Source organism: Chelonoidis abingdonii, chromosome 20, assembly GCF_003597395.2.
Source record: "Chelonoidis abingdonii isolate Lonesome George chromosome 20, CheloAbing_2.0, whole genome shotgun sequence".
Lineage (NCBI taxonomy): Eukaryota > Metazoa > Chordata > Testudines > Testudinidae > Chelonoidis > Chelonoidis abingdonii.
Window position 1 is genome coordinate 15,006,134 of NC_133788.1, and position 23,708 is coordinate 15,029,841.

At 41.1% G+C, this 23,708-nt stretch overlaps 1 protein-coding gene across 1 annotated transcript in view; it reads right to left on the reverse strand.

The window, feature by feature from the left end:
* NLK (nemo like kinase) overlaps positions 1-14,252 on the reverse strand; it is a 114,374-nt gene extending 100,122 nt beyond the window's left edge. Inside the window, exon 1 of the mRNA XM_075059542.1 lies at positions 12,746-14,252. Coding sequence (XP_074915643.1) covers positions 12,746-13,203 — 458 coding nt within the window. The 5' untranslated portion in view covers positions 13,204-14,252. The remainder of the gene's footprint in view (positions 1-12,745) is intronic.
* Between the last annotated feature and the right edge of the window lie 9,456 nt (positions 14,253-23,708).

Consider the following 23,708-nt stretch of genomic DNA (forward strand, 5'->3'; position numbering starts at 1 on the left):
ATCTGCTGGCAATGCCCCTACTTATACAGCCCAAAATGCCATTAGCCTTCTTGGCAACAAGGGCACACTGTTGACTCATATCCAGCTTCTTGTCCACTGTAACCCTTAGGTCCTTTTCTGAAGAACTGCTGCTTAGTCATTCGGTCCCTAGTCTGTAACAGCAAATGGGATTCTTCCATCCTAAATGCAGGACTCTACACTTGTCCTTGTTAAACCTCATCAGGTTTCTTTTGGCCCAATCTTCTAATTTGTCTAGGTCCCTCTGTATCCTATCCCTACCCTCCAGCGTATCTACCACTCCTCCCAGTTCAGTGTCATCTGCAAACTTGCTGACAGTGCAGTCCACAACATCCTCCAGATCATTAATGAAGATACTGAACAAAACCAGTCCCAGAACCAACCCCTGGGGCACTCCACTTGAAACCGGCTGCCAACTAGACACAGAGCCATTGATCACTGCCCGTTGAGCCCAACAATCTAGCCAGCTTTCTATTCACCTTATAATCCATTCACCTAGCCCATACTACTTCAACTTGCCAGCAAGAATACTGTGGGAGACCATATCAAAAGCTTTGCTAAAGTCAAGGAATAACACATCCACTGCTTTCCCCTCATCCACAGACCCAGTTATCTCCTCATAGAAGGCAATTAGGTTAGTCAGGCATGACTTGCCCTTGGTGAATCCATGCTGTTTCTGATCACTTTCCTCTCCTCTAAGTGCTTCAAAATTGATTCCTTGAGGACCTGCTCCACGATTTTTCCAGGGACTGAGGTGAGGCTGACTGGCCTGTAGTTCCCTGGATCCTCCTCCTTTCCTTTTTTAAAGATAGCCTAATTTAGTGTCCTTCTCCAGTCATCAGGGACCTCCCCCGATTGCCACAAGTTTTCAAAGATAATGGGCAATGGCTCTGCGATCACATCCGCCAACTCCTTTAGCACCCTCGGATGCAACGCATCCGGCCCCATGGACTTTTGCTCGTCCAGTTTTTCTAAATAGTCTCAAGCCACTTCTTTCTCCACCGAGGGGAGAATTACTGGGGTAAATTGCAATGACTGTTGCTACCATAACAATCAACTGAACCACTTTTTTATGTAGACAAGTTGTGGGATAGGGTAGAAATAGCATGACTTCCTCTAGAGGTAGACAAGGCTTAAATTAGTGCGTGTCAATCAATTGTGCAGTCAAGTGTACACGTTTTGAATAATGGACGACATTTTAATTAAGGAAATTTTCATTAAGTGTTCCCTGTCCTCAAAGATTTTAGACTGATTCAAAACTTAATATGGTATTCCAATACACACGTGTAAATGTTTTATTATACTCACACACACATAGAATATCAGGGTTGGAACAGACCTCAGGAGATCATCTAGTCCAACCCCCTGCTCAAGCAGGACCAATCTCCAGACAGATTTTTTTTACCCCCGTTCCCTAAATGACCCCCTCAAGGACTGAACTCACAACCCTGGGTTTAGCGGGCCAATGTTCATGTATGTGTACAAACAATTGTTACCTTTTGTGAAACAATGGCTGATTTAAAGAAAAGGAGTTTAAGAACTGAATTATTTGGTACTGAGGAACACAGAAGAGTGAACCTGATGATACTATTGCATCAGCTCACAATGATTTTTTTTTTTTTTTTTTTTTAAAACACACACAAAATCTTAAAGGGATGTTACACTAAATCATAACATGCTGTATATGTTGTACTATGTTCTAAAAACCTCACAAACAAAATCCAAAGTTCACCAGATAGATTTCATAAGAACATAAGAACGGCCATACTAGGTCAACCAAAAGTCTATCTAGCCCAGTATCCTGTCTTCCAACAATGGTCAAAAGCCAGGTGCTCCAGAGGGAATGAACAGGATAATCATCAAGTAATCAACAGAGGCTAGACACACCATTCCTGCCCATCCTGGCTAATAGCCATTGATGGACCTGTCCTCCATGAATTTATCTAGTTCTTTTTTCAACCCTGTTATAGTCTTGTCCTTCACAACATCCTCTAGCAAGAAGTTCCACAGGTTGACTGCACTGTGTAAAGAAATACTTTGTTTGTTTTAAACCTTCTACCTATTAATTTCATTTGGTGACACTTAGTTCTTGTGTTATCAGAAGGCGTAAAAAACAACACTTCCTTATTTACTTTCTCCACACCAGTCATGATTTTATAGACTTTTATCAGATCCCCCCTTAGTCCTCTATATTCTGTTGCTAATCCTTATGTTCATGCTGCTGCTGAAAAATCCACACGGACATAAGCACCTTCCACTGGTGTAGGCTACAGGGTATAGCTATAGGAATGCAGCTATACCAGTATAGTCTTTGTAGTATAGACCTATCTGTAAGCACAAAAACTAGGGCTACATCTACACTGTAGCTTATGTTGGCAGAACTTATTTAGCACAGGAAATGAACAACACTTTTCCCCCCTCTTCCCTCAAGTGACAATTTACACAGACGTAAGCCCCGGTGTGGACAGCACTATGTCGGCAGGAGAGCTTTTCCTGTAGATATAGCTTCTGCCGCTTGTGGACAGGGGCGGCTCTAGGCATTTTGCCGCCCCCAAGCACAGCAGGCAGGCTGCCTTTGGCGGCTTTCCCGTGGAGCTCCCGCAGGCGGGACCAGCGGACCCTCTGCAGGTAACCTGCAGGAGGTCCGCCGAAGCCACGGGACCAGCGGACCCTCCGCAGGCAAGCCGCTGAAGGCAACCTGCCTGCCGCCCTCATGGCAACCGGCAGAGCGCCCCCCCCGCAGCTTGCCACCCCATGCATGTGCTTGGTGTGCTGGGGCCTGGAGCTGCCCCTGCTTGTGGAGGTGGTTTTATTATTCCAACAGGAAAGCTCTCTCCCATCGGCACAGAGCATCTTCACCAGATGCAATGCAGCTGCACCATTTCACATGTAGACAGGGCCTAGGATTTACAAAAAATCAAATCTCAACATTGCATGCAAACACACACACTACATATTAATGGTGACGAAGAGTACAGGAAAAAAAAGTTAATGCCATTTGTCTTATTAAAATCTTTCCACTAAGATAACAGCCCTGTTCTATAATTGTATAACTCCCGTATTCCTTTCCCTGCAAGTATTTTCTTTCCCATCTCACTTCAAGTCTTACACCTTGTTTTTGTTGGTATTTTTATAATAAATTTTGCAGTAACTATTTGCTCCATAGTTGCTACCAGTAATTCCTACAGTCCAGCTATACTTTATAGCACGATTTCATGTTTTAACACTTGACACTCTAGGTTTTGGTTTTGTAGGTTTGTTGTTTTGGTAGACTACATTTATATCAAAACCAAGACCACTTTAAAAGAGTTAAAGTGACAACCATTTTGTTTAAAGCACCTCCACGTAACACGATTATAGTGGCCTAATTACTGCAAAAGCCCAAATTAGATCATTATAAATTCAGTCACTAAAATTCCCATGTTTATTCAACATTATAGTTCATAATTTAAATGTTCATGTGTCACAAAATACAGCATTATTTGGTTCCCACAACTACTTTAACTGGATCACCTAGCATGCTACTAATGCATATGCTGTTAACTTGTGTCTAGTGTATGCAAAACCGATGTTACCACAGCTAAGAATAATATAGTTTAGGATTTTCTGACATTTCTGCATTTAAATTCTCAACCTTATTACTTTGGTGCATGTGCAATAGCTACTTTTATTCAGAAAACTAAAATTTCACAACATTCGAATGCACACTGAATGTTCTCATACATATACAGAGTCACACACTGAATCAAGCACAATTTGTTCATTTCACCTAAGCTCATGCAGTGGGTCTCCATCATAATCTTTACAACTCTAATTTGCAAATAATTAAAGTTACTTCAGTACTCTCTATACTAAGTACTGTACAGGGAATACAATGGTTATCAGATGATTGACAATATTGGAATGGGTTGTAATGGCAACCATTTAATCTGAAACGCTGAACCTTACTTTGTCTGAAGATAGATCTACTCCACAGGTGAACTAATAAAAGCATTTTAATCTTCCTACATAAAAACAAACTGAAGAATCTGGATCATGCAAAGTGTTTGTACGGTGTCCCACATACTCTTTATCAACCCAGAAAAGGGGTTCATTCCCCTCCCCGCAACAAGTAGGAATAATCAGAAAAAAAACCTTTGGCACTCTCTTTACAAATGGGGCTTGCCAGCTGACACCATTCTATTGTAATCTTTTGAGTAATGAAAGATCAAATATGTACACCACCTAGATAACGAAACCACGACTGTAAAAATTGGGAACAATGTCTTATCCAGTTCAAAACCAAAAAGTTAACAGGCAAGCTACTTTTCAACATCTTATATTAGGCCAGATAAGCAAAACTTCAGAAGCAATCCTGGAAATTCGAAACAGATGAGACTATATTTCCATATAGGCGCCTGCAAAAAACACACAAACATACACCCTCAACCACCTCCCACACACATACTATTCTGCATAGCGTAGCAAACATTCAGGATTCTCTGCCCCGAAAAAAAAGTTAACATATTTAAAGCTAATTTTGACTCATAGCACCTTCTGAAATGGTTCCAATTTTAGAATCCTCTTTATTTAAGATATTCATTTTAACAACAAAAATTCAGCCTTTCGTGGAAAACAACTCAAAATGTTACCTCATATTTCATATCCCAGACTCACAGGTAAATAGGATTACATTTTTAAAAATCCTACCCAAGTGGATTCAGGCTAAATGAGTCCCAAATATAACAATCACAAGCCAGCCCAGAATCAGACTTGTCAACAACTTCCTCCCATCCTCCCTGGTTCCAGAGGACATTAATACTGACTCTTCTTTCCCCCAGTTCCATGGTTCTCCCAAAGAATTAGGTAACTAGCATACCCCACAACATAGCCTGGTGACAACAAGCATGTGCCACACAAACGCTTGTTACTCTGCTTCGCTCTTACCACTCTGCCTTGATCCGCTGCTAAATGATGCATGCGTTTTGTTTCTTCTAAAAGTGGACAATTTAATTGACTCAAATTCTGTTTTTTGTGTATTCTCTCCTAAAACTCCTAAGGAGAAAAAAATTAAGAGCTAAAAAAAAATGCCTTAGTCGGGGAACGGGGGGAGTCACATCTGAAATATAAATATCTTGTGAAAACCTAATTTTGATTCCCATTCCAGTTACAAGCTGTTCAGCTATAACATTTGCAGAGCTGAACTGAAAGAACAAATATTGGATTCTATCATGTGCTGTATTGCCAACATGCATTTACATATGGATACAAACAATATCAAGACTTGCAAATGGTGTAACAGAACAAAATGGCATATGAAGTTAGTCATGAAACAATGACCTGTGCATAACTAACTTCAGACTGATTTGCCTGAAAAGAGTCTCACTCACCTTTGAGAGGAGTAAAATATATTGTCCATATTCCTTGGTCTTTATGCCATCTTGCAAGGCAACAATTCAGACTTTGTTACTTAATATGTTACCCGGTTTCCAGATAGTTTCTTCATAGCTAATAACTGGATATAATAAGAAACTACACCAATGCCAAAATTTATTTTTTCCTGTACAACACCTCATGACAAACAAAAATATTTAGAGATGTCATGTACATATATTTGATTTAATTCAGCAACACTAGGGAAAGATTATATCTATGTTACAATAGGTTCTCTCTTTTCACAAATGTTGGGAAGTGAAATTTTGATACATAAAGGAGCATCTCAATTCACTCAACATAAAATTTAAAGAATAAGATCATGCCACCATGATGTATTTCTTTACAACCAACAAGCAACTCTGAAAATCACAACCCTGAATTATTTAAATATAGCACTAAGTTTAGCAATACCAGCATACCCATATAAGGATGTATACCCATTTATTCTTGAAGTGTGATGTCAGTGTTCGGTACAATATATGCACTGCTCTGTCATGTTCTCATTGTCAGCACTGCATCTTTTGCCTCAGGCTTCGTCATGGTTTCCTCAAAGCACCAGTGATATGAAACTGACATAATATCTTAGTTAAGAAATGATGATTAGTTGCATTAGATGTCCCAGGCAACAAAAGAATTTATTACAGCATGATACAAGTACAGCATGATGCTTCACAGATAAATCTCTAATGTAATTTTCAAGTTTGAAATGGTCCCACCCAATCTCTTCAATCCATTCAAGATAGCCTGCTACTACTAAAGAGGTTCTGCCTAGATGAACAATTAGTGGTCACATTTCAAACCTACACATTAGATTAAAGTAAAAGCCAGGAAATTGTACTACAACATCAATGCCAACCTCAGTATCTCATATTTCTGGGTGTTCTGAACAGATCTTCACATAGCAAGCCGAACTATGCAAGCAGTAACTGTGATAATATGCTTTTCTATCAGAAATGTGTAGAACAAATTTTCAAATTATGGTATTGCTCTAGACAAACCAGATATATTCATTGAATGAACTGGCATTTATACATATCTAGAAGAGAGAATTATCAGCAATGCTGAATGTAATACTCATTTTTCTGCAGTTGAGTTTTCCAGATGTAAACAAACATTTGGTCACAAGCATTTTTTAATCCTACACACACGCATGCACCTTTTTCCATTTTATTTATACACTCCTAAACAGAGTTCTAGAGTCCATCATGAGGAGAGAGAGTTTTACTGAGCAAAACTGATATTTTATGGCATATTTTGAATAGGGGATTTTTCTTCAGAAAAAAAGAAGAAAATTAAGTTATATTCTTTACTTGGCAAAGATGAACTCCAGACCATTACTCATATTAGTCCTTTTTTCAATAGTCTCCCTGGAATTGTCTCAGGTTTGCTCAATTAGTGTGTTTTGTTTTGTTACAACAGTTTCGGCAGTGGCCTTCTCTATGGATAATACGTTATCAGTAGGGATTACTACTTCCACAGCCTCCTACTGATACCTGGCTATATCTAGTTGAGCTAGCATTTCCTGTTTGCAGTTCAAGTATTACTCAGTCTCATAAGCATTTAAAACTCCAAGGAAAAAAACTTTCAGCTAGGTTTTCTTTTAAGCCAATATTGGAAAAATCATTCTAGATTATTGCAAAGCTGCAGATGAAATAAGTGAAAACAAAGGTAGTAACTGCCTTCCCAGATGTCAGTCAACACAGGAATGTTTTTCTGATTGTTAGAATCACTTCCTGATTCATTTGCTGAATGGATAACATAGTGTTTGCTAGCTGGAAAAAAACACCACCACTATAAATGTGTCTCTTGGTTCTCACAGGTGAGCTTTGTACCCTTGGAAAATTACCTTCACACAAAATGGCTCCACAAAAGCTAATGTCTGCAAACATAACAAAACTCCTCTTGAAAGCTGTTTAATGAAAGCTTTTTAATCATTCAACTATCTGCTGAGTTTCCATACTTCACTAAACTAGCTCTAGGCTTTTATAGCTGGGATTTGCATTAACACCCAATGCAAAACAGCATCCTGGTTCCCATCAGCATCTGGACACAAAAGGAGAGTTTATCCTACACTTGTTTATAGGATTCTGAACTTAAAGCCTCAATTGTTTGTTCTACTAGACCCTCCAACATATTTTTTCCGAAACAAATCATCTGTACTGTACTCTTGCTCAGCACACAAAACTCTTTCACAAAAATATTAAAAGGTTATCAGTTGATTCAAGAAACATCTTCACAGCTGGAGCATTTAATATCAATAATGTACCTCACTTTGAAACACAAATTTCAGGCCCACATTTTATCCACTAAATATCAATTACAAATAATCATTTTTTCAATAGTTACTTAGTATTTGCTTTAACCATTTCAGATCTAAGTACAGGCCAAGGATCAACTGCATCTCCTGACTATCCTTATCTTTAATACAGTTTCAAGCTACAATCCCATCTTTATGTGAACAACCAGACCACTTGGTAAGCCATAAGGGACAGTGTTAACCTTTAGGATTTTTTTTTCAACTTGAAGAAAATGAACACTTTAAAACTCATTTCACTTAAAGACTTTAGAATTGGATTGGTCTTCAGTTTTATAGCGTATTTGTATACTCATAATTTGTATACAAATATATGTTGACATCCTAGCATCTGACCTTCAGATGCACCAGTGAGAGGACATAACATTATACAATTAGCTGGAAGCCATATACATCCTCTTCCATGAACTACACAAGAATACAAAGTGTAGTTGCCACTATTCAAATCTATGTACTTAAAATGTGAATGCTAGTAAATTAAGCTACCAAGTTTTTAAGCTTTATAGAGTTTGTACGTTTTCTGTGCATTACATTTACATCCCTTTAAATTTGGACTTCCCTTCAAAAGCAATCCTTTGCCATCACCCTTTAAGAAACTAAATGGATTTCTTAGGAAATAGACCACAGGTAAGGATGCTGTATCCTCATGGATAGGACATCGGACTGGAATTAAGGAGACCTCAGTTTAGTACCCAACTCCACTACTGGCCTACTCTGTCACTTTAGGCCAATCTCTTCAAAGCCCCATGTCTCAGTTTCCTCATCTGTAAAATGGGGATAATGACACGGACCTCCTTCCTTTGAAAAGTGCTTTGGGATCTACAGATGAAAAGCACTATTTAAGATCTAGGTATTAACATTAGTAGCTGTAGTAAGCTCCTGCTAAAACACTATTCTCCCTCCCATACACAAACCCCTACTCCCCACATATGCAAGCAAACTGACAAAATCACTTAAGAAGGTTTCCCAACAGATGTTCTCCAGCCCTGGCTGGTTCCTCACCCTTCTGGAAGGGATGCTCCAGATGCTACTGAAGCTATAAGCATCTATAGTGTCTTCTGACCACCATAAAATATTCCCAATCCCTTTATGTCTTTCACTTCCTATTGTGGGAGCACGCTGGCAGCAAAAAACAGATCTGACTCCCATGAGCAGCACAAGTAGTTACTCATTTGCTCTCCTAATGGGCTCCCTGGCAGCATCCATCCCTTATCACTGGCTCAGGGGGCAGTGAGGTGCTCTGCAGTGGCTGCTTCAGCTTCTCTACATCCATCCTGGGGAAGCTTTACAAGCACTTTAGTGGTTCTCAAACTTTTGTACTGGTGACCCCTTTCACACAGCAAGTCTCTGAGTGCGACCCTCCCCTTTTATAAATTTAAAACACTTTTTAATATATTTAGCACCACTATAAATGTTGGAGGTGAAGCAGGGTTTGGGGTGGAGGCTGGCAGCTCATGACCCTCCACGTAATAACCTTGCAACCCCCAGAGGGGTCCTGACCCCCAGTTTGAGAACCCCTGCACTAGTGTTTTCTCTTCCACTCCGATACTTTCTTCCTAGGGGAATCCCATTAGCTGGCAGTAGGTCTCAGTAGCAACACAGAAGCACTACCATGGAGGACAGCTCCTCATGCATGTGCACATTCTAAGGATGTACAGGAGTCTTCCAAAAACCATATATAGGATGAAATAAGGAAAACACACAGAACTTTCACTAAGGATAAAGATTTATAAGATAGAATTGTTAACAAATTTAAGTTTGAGTTGACACTGATCCTTTAAAAACCAGGACATCTGCAAACTGCTCTGTTTTAAGCAAGTTAAGTTGTAGTCCTTGGACTATTGGCAAGTTGACAACAGAGACCTGAGTTAAACAAATTTTAGACGTCCCTGGCTAAGGCACTTTTAAACCCTTCACTGCTTTTAACAACTTTTTTTTCCCCACTTTCACCAACCTTTCGTAAGTACCAGTCTTTGGTTAAGTTACTGCACGTACCTGTTTATTCTTTACTACAATGTACTGGACCCTGAACGGTAAAGTGATTTATATTTATGGCTATTCGGTCTGTTGGCGATTATTTATAGCTAAACTAGCTAAGTTAAGCTTATTTCAGAATTTACCTGTAGTTGAGGGAGATGACATTTGTCAAGGATACTCAAATTACGCTGCAGTGGTGCCCACATAAACAAGGATATAATCTGTGTATACAGACAACAGTAGCAATACAAGTCTGAATGAGATAGTATGGAAAACACTGAAGCATGATGCTTTGACAACTCATGAGTGGTGAAGTACAATAGCACACTGGCTGCACCAAAACATCAGTTTATTTGGCTGGTACTCTAAAACCTTTGGATGTAAACAAAACCTAACAGGCACTGTTAATTACAAACATTAATTCAATTGTCAAAACAAAATCTTTACTAGCCAGCTAACAGGAAATTCAATACCTTTACCAAACTGTCCACTGCTGATAACTTATTTCACTAGCTACATGCAGCACCAAGATAAATCAAGACCCAGTTGACTATCTATTCAATGATAAATCTGAACGGTAAATTGTAGGATTACTTCTACAAATCTCATCTACATGCAGAAGTAATACCAGTTTCCTTCAAAATCACATGCATTACCTTTTTCAGCAATTAATTACTGCCTCTATGTGTTTAGGCAGAGAGAGAGTAATTATATAAAATTAGTTTAGGTTTTATTACAGCTCTCAGGTTACACAGGTACCAAACTTACATTTTTCATATCTAAATGATTTTAGGTGATTTCATGTAGATAAACTTAAATTATAAATGCATTCTTACATCTTAAAACACAATTTGCTTACATGCTAAATCTTAAAGTCTGGATGCATTTCACCTGCAAGCGATAACCTCAAATGCCAAAAGCAGAGCAAGGACCACTGAATTATCTCAGAATTTAGTATGTGCAAAACAGGAACTAATTGCAAATATATAATTTAAACATAACTAATTGCTCAGTGCATAGGAATATACTAAGTTCCATACTGGATAATACCTGTGCGCCACACTATGGTGATCTTAACCATTTTTTATTAAAAATTTCACAGTTTATCTTTAAGTAAATATTGAGATCACAATTCTGCAACGGAAGCCACACTGGGAGACCCTTCCATCTGCATGGATCCAATTGGAAGATCAGGGCTAAGTTAATACCAGTGAAACATTTGGCCATCATTCTACTGTAGTCACACAGTCAGCTGCTATTTCAACAACTTATTTTCCTTTTTCTTGCTGTCACTGTTAATGCTGACATACTCTACTATTTACTCAGCATTTTTTTATTTCATCAAAATGAAATATTTACAAAGTACTAAAACAACAAAAGCAGGTCTCTTTTTCCAGCTTATTTGCAAACAGAACAGACAAAACAGAAACCTAAGGAAATGCATACAGTAGCAATGTATGTATGCACCAAATGATAAAGAATAGGATGTGATCTTACACAGTAGCCAAAATTAACAAAGCCTACAGTAAAGTATATTCCAAAATATAGACAGATATATCTCGAGTAATAAAAGTCAGAGATAGATGGAAATAATCTTCAGCTATATCTTGACGGTGGACTTCTTTCTAGTTTTTATCTTAAACTTAAATCACGTTACACTGAACAGTGGCAAAAACACCTTCACTAGGGATACAGCAATTCAGGCTCTTTATAAACATGTGTCATCCCTTGACTTTGAAAAATTAATATGTGTCATTTACAGTATGGAGATCTCAAAATTCGAAGTTTCCACTTAAATAGTAAAAATACAGGTTAAAATAGTAACTCAGCCCCTTAAGGCTTATCTAGTTTAAGCCTCAAGTTTTGTCTTCTTAAAACATGATTTTGTAACAAAGACATGTGTCTGGATAGTTTATCAATCACCTACCTTTAAAAAAGAATAAAGTCTTGATTTTCAAAGACTTCTACTGTAAAACACTCTGGAGCTGCAATACGTACCAGCATACAAAGACAATCACAGCTTTAAAGGGTGCAGTACTTTTAATTAAGTAAAATGAAATTACAGGAAAGCTGCTAAGGCAGATGTCCCTTAAATGACACTAAGAAGTTATATTAAAAAAAATGTAGTGAGAGGTTTTGTGGGGACACGCCGCAATTATATGCTTGTGACTTCATATCTGTGATACAGGAAGTGTGCTGCAATACGCCTGCTCTGTCAAAAAAAACAAAACCCAGACATACTTCGTGTTTCTAACGCATCTTGAAGTCAGTGGTAAATGTGTTGACTGAAAATCAACACATCATAAAAATGAAAAATAAACGCTGTTTTCTTTCAGTGATCCTGGAAAGAAGGGTTAAAGGGAATTAAATAAGCTAAAGTTGGAGTAGTCACAAATTCTATTTTAAGAGATTAAGTTCCAAAAATAAGATCTACTGAAATAAGTGGCCGTGGAGAAGACAGGACATTCAGAGGTACAGTAAGACAGAAATACCCATTTATGAGGAAAGTGTAAAGTACAGGGATCACTGTCTTAGGTGGTCTGTAATGTGTTATTGTAGAGCAAGTGTAGCCTGCTCAACTGAAATCTTGGCAGGTGTCTAACAAAAAAATTAATTTTCACACTTCCCATTTGAAACTCTAAGTCTAAAAGCATATTCTATTACTCAACTGTTATCAAAAATTGATAATGCATTTTAAAGCTGTGCAGTTCACCTCCAAGGAAAACAAATACCATTTCATTCTCATAGTTTAAAGTTTTTAAGGTATGTATAAATATGTTGCATTTGTCTCAAAATAATGGTGTCATCCAAAAACTGACTTGGCTTACGGCATGGCCTAATGGCACAAGGTTGTTGCCCCACAAAAACAAGTGAAACCAACTTTCTACAATAGATATGAACCACTAATACCAATTTGTAAGTAAGTCATTTTCTTGTATTCAGGCCCAAATGACAAAAATGAGTTATGATTTGGTAAATAATGAAAAGGAAAAATTAGCTGAATTTATTTTATGTACTCACCAAACAACACCAAAGGCTCCATATCCAATAGGTCTGTCCGGCTCAATATCCAGTTGCTGTTGTGGATGATGTGAGTGCTGATGATGGTGCGCTTTAACTGCAGCAGCTGCTGCAGCCTGTACCTGAGCAGGGGCCGCTGCAGCTGGTCCAGGGGCCTGACCCGGTGCCGGTGATGGGAAATATGGCTGTTGTTGCCCTGGGTTTAACATGGCTGCAGCTGCGGCCGCAGCTGCGGCTGCCGCAGCTGCCGAAGAGGCATGCTGCTGTACGGGATGTACTGCAGCCGCAGAACCTGGATGCAAGTGATGTTGAGGGTGGTGGTGGTGATGGAGGTGAGGAGGGGGGAGGTGAGGAAGGTGGTGATGATGGTGGTGGTGGTGACCTGCTGCAGCTGCAGACGTACCGCCATTGTAAGCCGCCATCATTTTTGCGTTGGCTGTTGTGCCACAAAGAGACATTCAAAAAAATGCCCTTTGACTGGATAACAACTGGGTCAAGCTGTCATTTGGCCATAAAAAATGAAATTTGCTACACTTTAAAAGAAGTCAGGTTTCATCATACACGGCCCACCTTTAAAAGCATTGAGCTCAACTAGCTTCACATCTCCACCAAGCCAAACAATTTGACAAATCTTTTCACATACACGTGAGCCTGTGCGCCCCAAACCCCCCTTTTCCCCCCCAAGAGTTCTGCCGTGGTTGGCTACTAAAACTCCATCCTTGGGTTGTTGGGGCTTTTTGCGCCAGTTTTTAGAAATAAAACGATCACTCCCCCTCCCCCCTGGAAAAAAGATTTGAAGTCACCCCCCTGGAATAGTTTGAGAGTATTGACAAGCCTACCCCTTCCATTCCCACATCCTCTAGGTCAAAACCTTCACAGAGATCCCCCAGGCCTTCTACATCACTCCCCTCTTCTATGCCCCCACCCCCTGAAATAGACTAAAAACTTGGAGGCTCCCAACTTTCCCTGGAAAGACAGAGAAGCGCGCTGTGCACATACACAGAGCAGCCAGAGAAGGGATGAGAATCAGGAAGAGGAGGGAAAAAAGGGGATAAAATAAATGGGGGGGGAATCAAGATGTGAGACAGGAGGAGCGATGGAAGAAGGGAGAGAAAAAGTGACAAATGAAGAAGTGGGGAAGGGAATGAGAGGAGAATAAAGGGGGGGGGGAGAAGAAAACGGGGGGAGATGAGGGAGAGAGGCGGCAGGAGCCCCAGCCCCCTCTGTGGCTGCCTCCCCGGGGCCCTGACAGCCTGACCCAGTGCGGGGCGGGGGGCGTGGGTGGGGGGGAGCCCGGAGGCTGCAGCCTCCCCCTCAGGCAGGGAGGGGAAGGAGCAGGAGCCGGGATGGGGGGAGGGGAGAGGGTCTCCCGCAGAGTGTGTGCGGGAAGGAGAGGAGGGAGGGTGGTTCTCAGGCCCCCGCCGCAAGGCGCCGCTCCGCCCCCCGGCAGCCACCGCCTCCTTCTCCTCGGCCGCCCGACCCGCCGGCGCCGCCGCCGCTGCTGCCGAGACTCACCTCCTCCCGGAGCCCCTGAGCGGAGCGCACAGCGAGCGAGGGAGCGAGCGAGCGGCGGGCACGGGCACGCGCACCCGCCCTCCTCTCCCCACCCCCATGTGGGGCGCGTGCCCGACACCAGCCCGCAACCAATCGGACCCGGCCGACCAGGCTCCGCGAGAGCCGCCCCTAGCCAATCACCGTGCAGAGCAGAGCTCAGCCAGCCCATAGGCTTCGGCTGCTGCACAGACTCCGAGACTCAGTCCCGCCCGCCAGGCCCTGCTATCCAATCATCACGCGCCTTCCCGACAAGTGCCGGCGAGACCCCGCGAGATTCCCTCACCTCACACAACCCTCACCTCGAATGGCCGCACCTTCTTCACTTTACTGGCCAATCACATAGGGTGTTTCTCCCAACTGACCAACCGGCTCTCTCCAGAGCTAAAACCCACCCCCAAAAAGGTCACCGGGCCAATAGAGCTTGAAGGCGGGAACTCAAGTTGATTGACATCCCTTCTCACGAGTGACGGATGCTGATGGAGCTGTCGTTCTTCAAATCATAAGGGGGAGATTTCCCGTGACGGATCAGGAAGCGGCTTGTGCCACCTTCCGCGGAGGCCAGACGACCAGTCAGAGGCAGGGATGGCGCGATGAGCAGGCGAAGCGGCCAATCCGAGAGGAGGGAGGGCGGGGTGAGTTAAGGACGCTACTGGCAAGGGAAGAGGGGCAAGTGGGGTCGATTTCATTGCTGGGGCGGCACGGGAGGGGCCTAAAGGGGAAGGAACTTCCGGAAGCCTGAGGTGACCGAGGGCAGGTAGCCGCTGCTTGCCAGGCTCGGTGGGGTGGGCATGGGCAGGCCTCAGGGTATGGTCCAGGCGGAGATGCGGGGCGCCGTGTTACCCCAAGTCCCCGCGCTGGTTGCTCGGCCGGCCGCCTGCAGCGTGGCCCTCCTTGCCTCAGGGTGGCTGGCGTTAGTGCATCGCCTCAGGGCAGCATCAGGCTTCACTGGCCCCGCCCAAACCTGGTGAATCAAGGATCTGGGCCAGGGGAGCCTTAACCCCCCCTCCCCCCCAAGTAAACTGCCAACAAAAGAACCGTTGGCCCAGCCCAACTGACAGAAATACCTTTTTGGGTTGGTTGGTTTGTTTTTAGAGGTGGGGGTTGGTTTTAAATGGATCCCTGCTTGAGGGGCAATAATCTGGATGTGAAAACCAGCAAGTGAAACGGACTCGAACCAAAGGGAGACTGGGGAGACCCTGCAGTGTGAGAGCTAATCCGATCTCTTGGGCCTGGGGGTCATGACCCTGTTCGGAAGCAGAGCCAGACATGGACAATAAAGAACCTTGCTTCTAAAACCAGCAACCTGCGCCTCCCTCCAAAACAACGGGAGTCTTCTCTCCCTTCTGAACAGAGTTAATCCACCTCCCCCTGAGGCAATAGCTGTGTTGATAGAAGAAGCTGTCCCGTTCACACAGTGCTGTCTATAAAGGATTACATCAGTATAACTATGTCACTCAGGGGATGTGGATTTTTCACACCCCTGAGCGATTTAGCTAGACTGATATATGTCTGAAGTGGAGACCTGGGTTTAGTGATGGATACTGTAGTGAAATCTTATATTATTAGGGTTTTATTACATTTACTACTGAATATTTACTACCATACTCAGCAGTCCTATCCAAAGTTAAAATAAATGTCACTCTCCACAATAAATAAGGCAAGTATATCATTGTACATCACATCCTTGATTGATTTATTTTTAAGGTGGTGATTCCTGTAGTGAGTAAAGTCCAATAATTCAAAATGATTCTCCCAAATTGTATTAGGAAACGCAATGTGTCTGAGCCAAAAGAGGCAGACACAAAATAAGGATACATTTTATATATGCATAAGTAAGTTTGAAAATACTGCTCAAATCTGGGAGGCAGCTTTAATTTTCTACAACTCATTGTCCTTAGACTAACCGAAGTATTATGGGACATGCATAAAAAATTACTAAATGGTGAGTATTTTTAAATATATTTAAATTAGACAGGCAGGGTAGCAATTCAGTGTCAGAGGAAGAATGACTGACAGAGTGAATTTGCAGATGTCACCCTCAAGTGTGAGCAAGTTGACAGCCCTTCTTACTCCTCCCCAGATGACACAGGGAATGTCTCTACACAGGGAAATTGACCGGCAGAACTCTAGTGGTATAATTATACTGCCGATCAAATTCCGTGTGGATACAAGGCCTATCTCTTATTATTCCAACTTTTCTGTTAAAAAGGCAACAGCCAAATCATTGTGCTGTTTTTATAATAGTACAGAAGAAGCTGAGATCACTGCAGATGTAATCCCATTACAGTACCAGGAAGACTCTGTGGTATGTACTTTCTTGAAAGCTTCAAAATAGTTATCAGCCTAATTCTGATAAGAATAGGCTTCTAAATACCTTTAGCATCTTATTTGATGTATTGATAGAAAGGATGAAGAATTTTTGGTAAAACTAGATATGTCAATTACATTTTACGAACATGGCAGCGAAAATTTGTATGTAGAGCATTGCCCAGTTTTGCAAACATTCCACCAACATTTGGTGGAATTTTTCTTAGTGTCATGATCCACTAATGAGCAAACCTCATTATTGGACATCAAAAGAGAGAAGATTTAAAATCAGGTTTTGTTTGCATTTTGTGCCTTTTGATGTCTGCTCACATCTCTCATTGAAGTCAGTGGGAGCCATGAATGTGGTTCAGAATACAGAGTTTCACCCTTAAGTATCTTGCACTGGGATGCTAAATAGGGAAGCAGGCAAACACTATCCTCAGGAGAAATGCAGGAATCTAAGGGTATATCTACACTATCCGCCAGATCGGCGGGTAGCGATTGGTTTATCGGGGCTCAATATATCGCGTCTCATCTAGATTCTTGTATTCAATGTAGCTGAAGTTGCGTATCTAATATCGACCCCGCCCCCTAGTGTAGACCAGGCCCAAGGTATAGAAGCAACCAACAGGACAAACAGTGTATGCACCAATTTGAGGGCTGGTCTACACTAGGGAGAGTATCGATCTAAGATACGCAACTTCAGCTATATGAATAGCGTAGCTGAAGTCGAAGTATCTTCGATCGATTTACGTCGGGTCCTCACGGTGCGGGATCAACATCCGTGGCTCCCTGTGTTGACTCCGCTACCGCTGCTCGCTCCGGTGCGGAGTTCTGGAGTCGACAGGAGCGCATTTGGGGATTGATATATCGCGTCTAGATGAGATACGATATATCGATCCCCAAAAAATCGATCGCTACCTGCCGATACGGCAGGTAGTCTGGACATACCCTGAGTTTAGCACACATAGATCACTCCCAGAGAAAAAAACTACCTGCAAGGAGTTAAAACAAAAAACGAACAAACAAAATGGTGCACTGTGATCTTGTTAAAACACCCTTTGCCCCTCCATGATGGCAACACTTTTTGAAGATTGTATGGAAGAAATATTTTTAAAGGGGAAAAATCCAGTTTGAACCTAACCTCCCTAGTGTAATTCTCTGATCAAGAGCAAACAGCAAACAAGAGGGGATATTTTGTGGGTTGTTCACAGGCAAGCACCTACATACAGGAATCACAAGTGCTTTGCAGATGCCTAAGTTAGACCTCTCTGTATGGAAATTCAGGCTCTACCCCTGCAAACACTTGTGTAATTTAATGTACATTAGTAGTTCCATGGAAGTCAATGCACCTACATAAATGTTTTCAGAACTGGGCCATAGTTAGATTAGATATGTCCCAGAACAGTGGGTCAATGAAGTTACAGCAAGGATGAATTTGCATCCGTGTATTTACTAAATATGTTGCAAACCTCACAGATTGGAAGTCACAAATGCTGCAGAGGATGAAGAGAGAACAAGAGCTCATTTTTCTTGCTCTTGCCCCGATCTGTAAATGAATCATAAACTGGCTTGCTGCTGATTAGAAACAGCAGAAATTGTCCCAACATAATCTGGAACTCCTGTAATGTACTTACTTATTGTCACAGTTGATTGGCACAGTTCTGGCTTTCAACGTTAATAGTGTATTTGAAAGTTGCCTGTGAAGATGGTAAGCTGTTTTCACTGGCAGAGCCTGGCTCCTTCAGGTACTGTGCTACTGAAGAGATTTGAATCATCTCCACTCATTCCTATCTGTGCTACTCAAGGCAGCTGTTACCACTTTCTCAGAAGCACACAGGTTGCCAAATAACCTCAGGGAAGCGCCATATGATATTCATACAGATTATTTTGTGTGCTTTCCTGAGGCATCAGTCGCATATTAGGGTTGCATTCCTTTCAGCATCTTCTCCAGGACCCAGGATGAATTAGATACTGCAGTTTCCCACTGTAAATTACTTGTGACGTATGTCCAGTATCCTGAGCACGATACCTATGTTTTGCTCCTTGTATACAGAAACAGCAAAAAGGTCTTTTAGGTTTTAAAAAAAGATAAGTATTAGAAACTGTCCTGTTTCAAGCTATTCTCTGACAAAGTGGTGCTTTGCCTTAGTTTGTATACATTATTTGTTTGTGCTACCTGTAGCCAAATCATCGGTCTGTTACATTTCAGTTGATCACTTCGCTGTGGTATTCTGTACCTGTGTTGAAAATAAACCTGTTTCTGGGATTTGAAAGCATAGTTAGTAGCGGTTTTTGTCTGCTAGCGCAAGCAGCGTTTGTCTGCTTTGCGAGGTTCATAAAGTAAGCTGTGGTCCTGAAATATCCTTACATGTGCGCAATGTATTTCTAATTAATAAAAATACTTCTATTGCATCTGTCATTCAAAAATCTTAATTTGTGCTCCACATTTTATTATGATTTATTCATTATTCTAACAGATTTACAAACTCCCCATTGCATTTGTTTGTACCTCATATTTTTAATTTACTTTAGTCCTGATTCTGCAAACCACCTAAGCACTTGTTACTTTACACATGTGAGTAATCCTGTCAAAATCATGTGAACAAAGTTACATAGATTCTGAAGCATTGGCAAGACTGGAATAGATGTCCAATTTGAAATAAATAAGGCTGGATTTTTAGAGGTGCTGAGTACTCGTAGCTATCATTGACTACAACTGCTGCTAAGCACTTCTGCAAATTAGACCCAGCGTACCTCAAGATGAGGCTTCAGAATTAGTGGTCACATCTGGATAATTTGGTTTGTATTACAATGAATACATTGTATTAAGATTGTGTGTGTGTGTACACACATGTACATATTATAGCTTGTGTTACCAACTGAGTTTGACTTCAGAACTCTGAATCACGCTTTCTGGATTTACTATAAAAATCAGTAAATGAGATATAATTAGGAATTACTGTGAAACATTGCATTTGTTTTTCATAATAGCTGCGACAATATGTTGTTCTTACAAAGCAACAGCACTGGAAATAATTATGGAAACACAAGCTAGAGCAAGGGAAGATTTTGTTGGACTCAACATTATAATATAACAAAACACTGATCTAAATCCCATTACAAAATTACTATCTGGCAAGAAAAGACGAACCTCACACATTCTAGAGTGGTGTAACGCAGTGGTTCTCAGAGGTACGTGTACCCCTGGGGTTACTCACAGATCTTCCAGTGGGTCCATCAGCTCATGTAGGTATTGGCCTAGTTTTACAATAGGCTACATAAAAAGCATTAGCCAAGTTAGTGCAAACTAACATTTCATACAGACAGTGACTTATTGTAATGACTCTCTATACTATACACTGAAATGTAAGTACAATATTTATATTCCAATTGATTTGTTTTTAATTATATGGTAAAAATGAGAACATAAGCAATTTTTCAGTAACAGTGTGCTTGGACTCTTGTAATTTTTATGTCTGATTTTGTAAGCAAGTAGTTTTTAAATTAGGTGAAACTTGGGGGCCCGCAAGACAAATAACACTCCTGAAAGGGGTACAGTAGTCTGGAAAGGTTGAGAACCACAGTTGGTCTAACCAACATCCTGAGATGAACACTTTTGCATTACTGATGAAATTTAGAAATACAAAAAAGCAGAAAGAACACTAAAAATGTGACAGAGCTGTGGTGTGTGGTACAAGATCACATAGCAAATGTTGACAGTGTTGTTTGTCATTTATATGTGTTTATATGTGATCCCAAGCCCATTCCAGTTAGTAGAAGACTTTCCACTGAATCTGGTCCTTAGTGAATTGTGTTACTTTTTATTTTATTTACATAAAATACTTGGCCTAAAATGTACTATGGAAAGTACTGTATGTCAACATCTGAAAAACATTGTTGTTCCTTTTTTAAAAAAGAAAACTAATTATCATAACTAACGGCAATCATCATTACTACACTATAAAGCCGAGGATCATGCCTTCCATTATGACCTTACTCTTGCAAAGCCCTCTGTAGTGTATAGCAAAAGCTGTTGTCCTCCAATGCATCTGCATTCTAAGTCCACTCATGGGCACACACAAGCTTTAACTATAGGTATATTCATCTGCATTGCAAGTGTGGTCCAGTAAATAGGACACAAGTGCGGGAGGTAGGAGAACTGGGTTCCAGTTCTGGCTCTGTCACCACTGACTCACTGTGTGATCTTGGCCAAAATACTACAAATCACTCTGCCCCCGTTTCCCCACCTGTAGAATGGAGATAAAGATGTTTAATGGTACCTCATCATTGTGTGCTTTGAGTCTAATGACCGAAAAATACCGCTGAAGTGTTATATATTACTGTTACGAATAGCATGTCTCACATGCCCTTACTATTTGTTTGGTTAAATGAGATCAAAGGCCAGTTTTTACTCATCAATCAAGTGGAGGGCTGATGAGAGATAGTGTTTGAAGGGATGCATTTATCTGAGGTATCCACATCCAGTTCTGGCAGACGACAGCATGGAAAGAGCCCCTTAACAAGTATATCTGGCTGGCATGCAGGGTCTGCAAACCCCCTCTTTGGGTTCCCCATATTGTATTCTCCTGTGCAGCCGAACCTTAACCAGTCCAACTGCTTTTTTGGCATCCCACACACACTCAGAGAAGGGGACAAGGTTCCCCTTCATGCTTTCACTTGATCCTCTTTTTTGCAGAATGCCACACCTGCTCTGGAAGCTGCAAGAAACAAATCAAAGTTTGTTGTAGCATAAACTAAAAGAACTATCACCAGGAGAGTCTGCTGCTGTATATTTAAACAGACCATGAGCGCATGAGAGGAATGAATCATTTTTTAAAAACCGATTGACAGCCCTTGCAAGATACCATTTAAACAGTCAGTTTCTTTTTTAAAAAATGGGCAGAAACATTCAGAGATCAAGTGACAGTGAAATATGTAAAACTTTTCCACTGAACCATTCAAGGGAATATAAGATGTACAGAAAAAATAAACACTATGCTCATCACTTCTAAGATACCCTTAGTTTCCTCATTTCTGAACTGAATGCAGCTACCCTTTATTCACAATGAGTAGCACTTACAGCATGCGTTAGTAAGCCCTGTAAGGTGCAGAATCAAGCTGTCACATACTATTATGTGTGCTTCACAGCTTTTCTTTTCACCGTTCCAATCATGCAGGGCCAGACTGTGCAACTTTTCTCATGCTGAATAGCACCTTATTTCACGAGTAAAGCTTTTGCAGAATCTAACCCTCATTAATTTGGAGGGTGCAGGTAGAGACGGCACGAGACCATGCCAAAGCCCGGATTGATTGAAACTAATCTGTTGTTCTCAGTGATGCATGGAGATATCTGATTGGTGACTGTTGTTCACGACACATGACAGATCAATTCTACTCTTTTACTGGTGAAGCCAGTTCTTCATGGGGACATGCATCTGTCTGTTGCTATTTTGTTCACACTAACGATGCTATAAAGTGGTAGCAAGTGTACAGTTTGTGTATCCAACACTGAACACTGGCACGTGTGAGACCTACTTGCCTAAACCTACTAAAAACTACATGGCGCCTGGCAAAGTTGGATGCGCACCAGTTGCACAGAATACAGCCCAGTTCCTTTGTGAAAAGGTAGCAAGTCAGATCAACATGTGGAGTTCCCTGGACCTGATTCTCCACTGCCTTGAATTTGCCACTCACTTTGCACAGGTGGAATCCTTTTGGCAGCTTCTTGCACTAACTCTGCACAAAGTTAAATGGAGGAAGGTGTGGATATCAGGCCCAGATAGCACTTGGAGAGTCTTCAAAATGTTATTCACAATTGCCTTCCTTAATTAGAAACCTTGTACAATGGGTGGCATTATCCTGTATTGTGTACAATGCATGGGCCAGTTCTGGGCATACGGTAATATTCAAATACTGCTGGGACTAGTGAGAACAGAAATTTCAGTATTAGAAAGCCTCTCTTTTAACTTCATAGCTGAAAGCAGTTACGTGCATAAATGCCCTTTAGCCCTTGTGTATATCCTTTCTTTTGACCCATTAGTGCAAAAAATTATGTAATATTTCTCAAGGAACAAAGCATAATAGGATACTTGTGGATCAGTCAAACACAAGAATCTGTACAAAGGGACTCTGAGCTGGACTAATGATAATTTACCATGTGGGTGTTTACAAGCCCACACACACCCCAATACACAACTCTACAGCCAGCAACGGAACACTGAAAAATGTAAATGCCCGAGTTATATTTTATTCATAAATCCTACTGATGCTATTAAGAAGTCATAAATGCAGTGTTATGTTAATATATGCTAATTAGATTTTTTTTTCCTTTTCAAATAAACATCCTGCTCTAATTAGATGCATGGTTCCTAACATACAGAAGACAGTAAATATATGTAATACACACAGAAAATACAAAAAGGCTACAGAATTAAAGCATCTCCATTCATACTAAAAGGCCTTTTTTCATGAAGAATAAATTAGTTGAGCTTCATCTCAAACCCTTTTTCCCCCCACAAAATTAGAAGCAAATCAGCATATCTATGAATGAAATTGTGTGTGTGGGGGGGGGGAATTGAGTATTTCCCTATACCTTAAACAGCTTGAGTAGGAAGGTTTGTGTGGTGATGTTGTTTTGGAGCTAGTAATAAAGGCACATTTCAAGAATGAAGACACATGGAAGTCACTGAGGCTCCAGGTGGGCACAGAGATCCATCCACCCATGTATATGAGCTTGCAGGATTAGGGCCTAATTCAGTTTGTCTGGGGAAGATGGGGGTGTGGAGTCAGTATGTGCTCAAGAAGGTTGGGAGGATCAAAGTGGCCAAGTTAGTGTGATCAGGGACCTGATCCAAAGCCAACAAAAAGACTGACATTGACATCAGAGTGTTCAGATCAGGCCCTAAAAGCAGCTGCAGGGAGACACAGAACTTGTTTGTTTTAAAATCATAATATATTTCGTTATCTGCATAGGATTTTATTGATATGCATTAGTTACATTTGGTTTTAATATGACTGTAGGCTTATTTTTCAGATGTGGTCACCTAAGGTAGGATGGCAAATTCCTCATTTCAAAGTTCAAATTGGAACAAAGACTGAG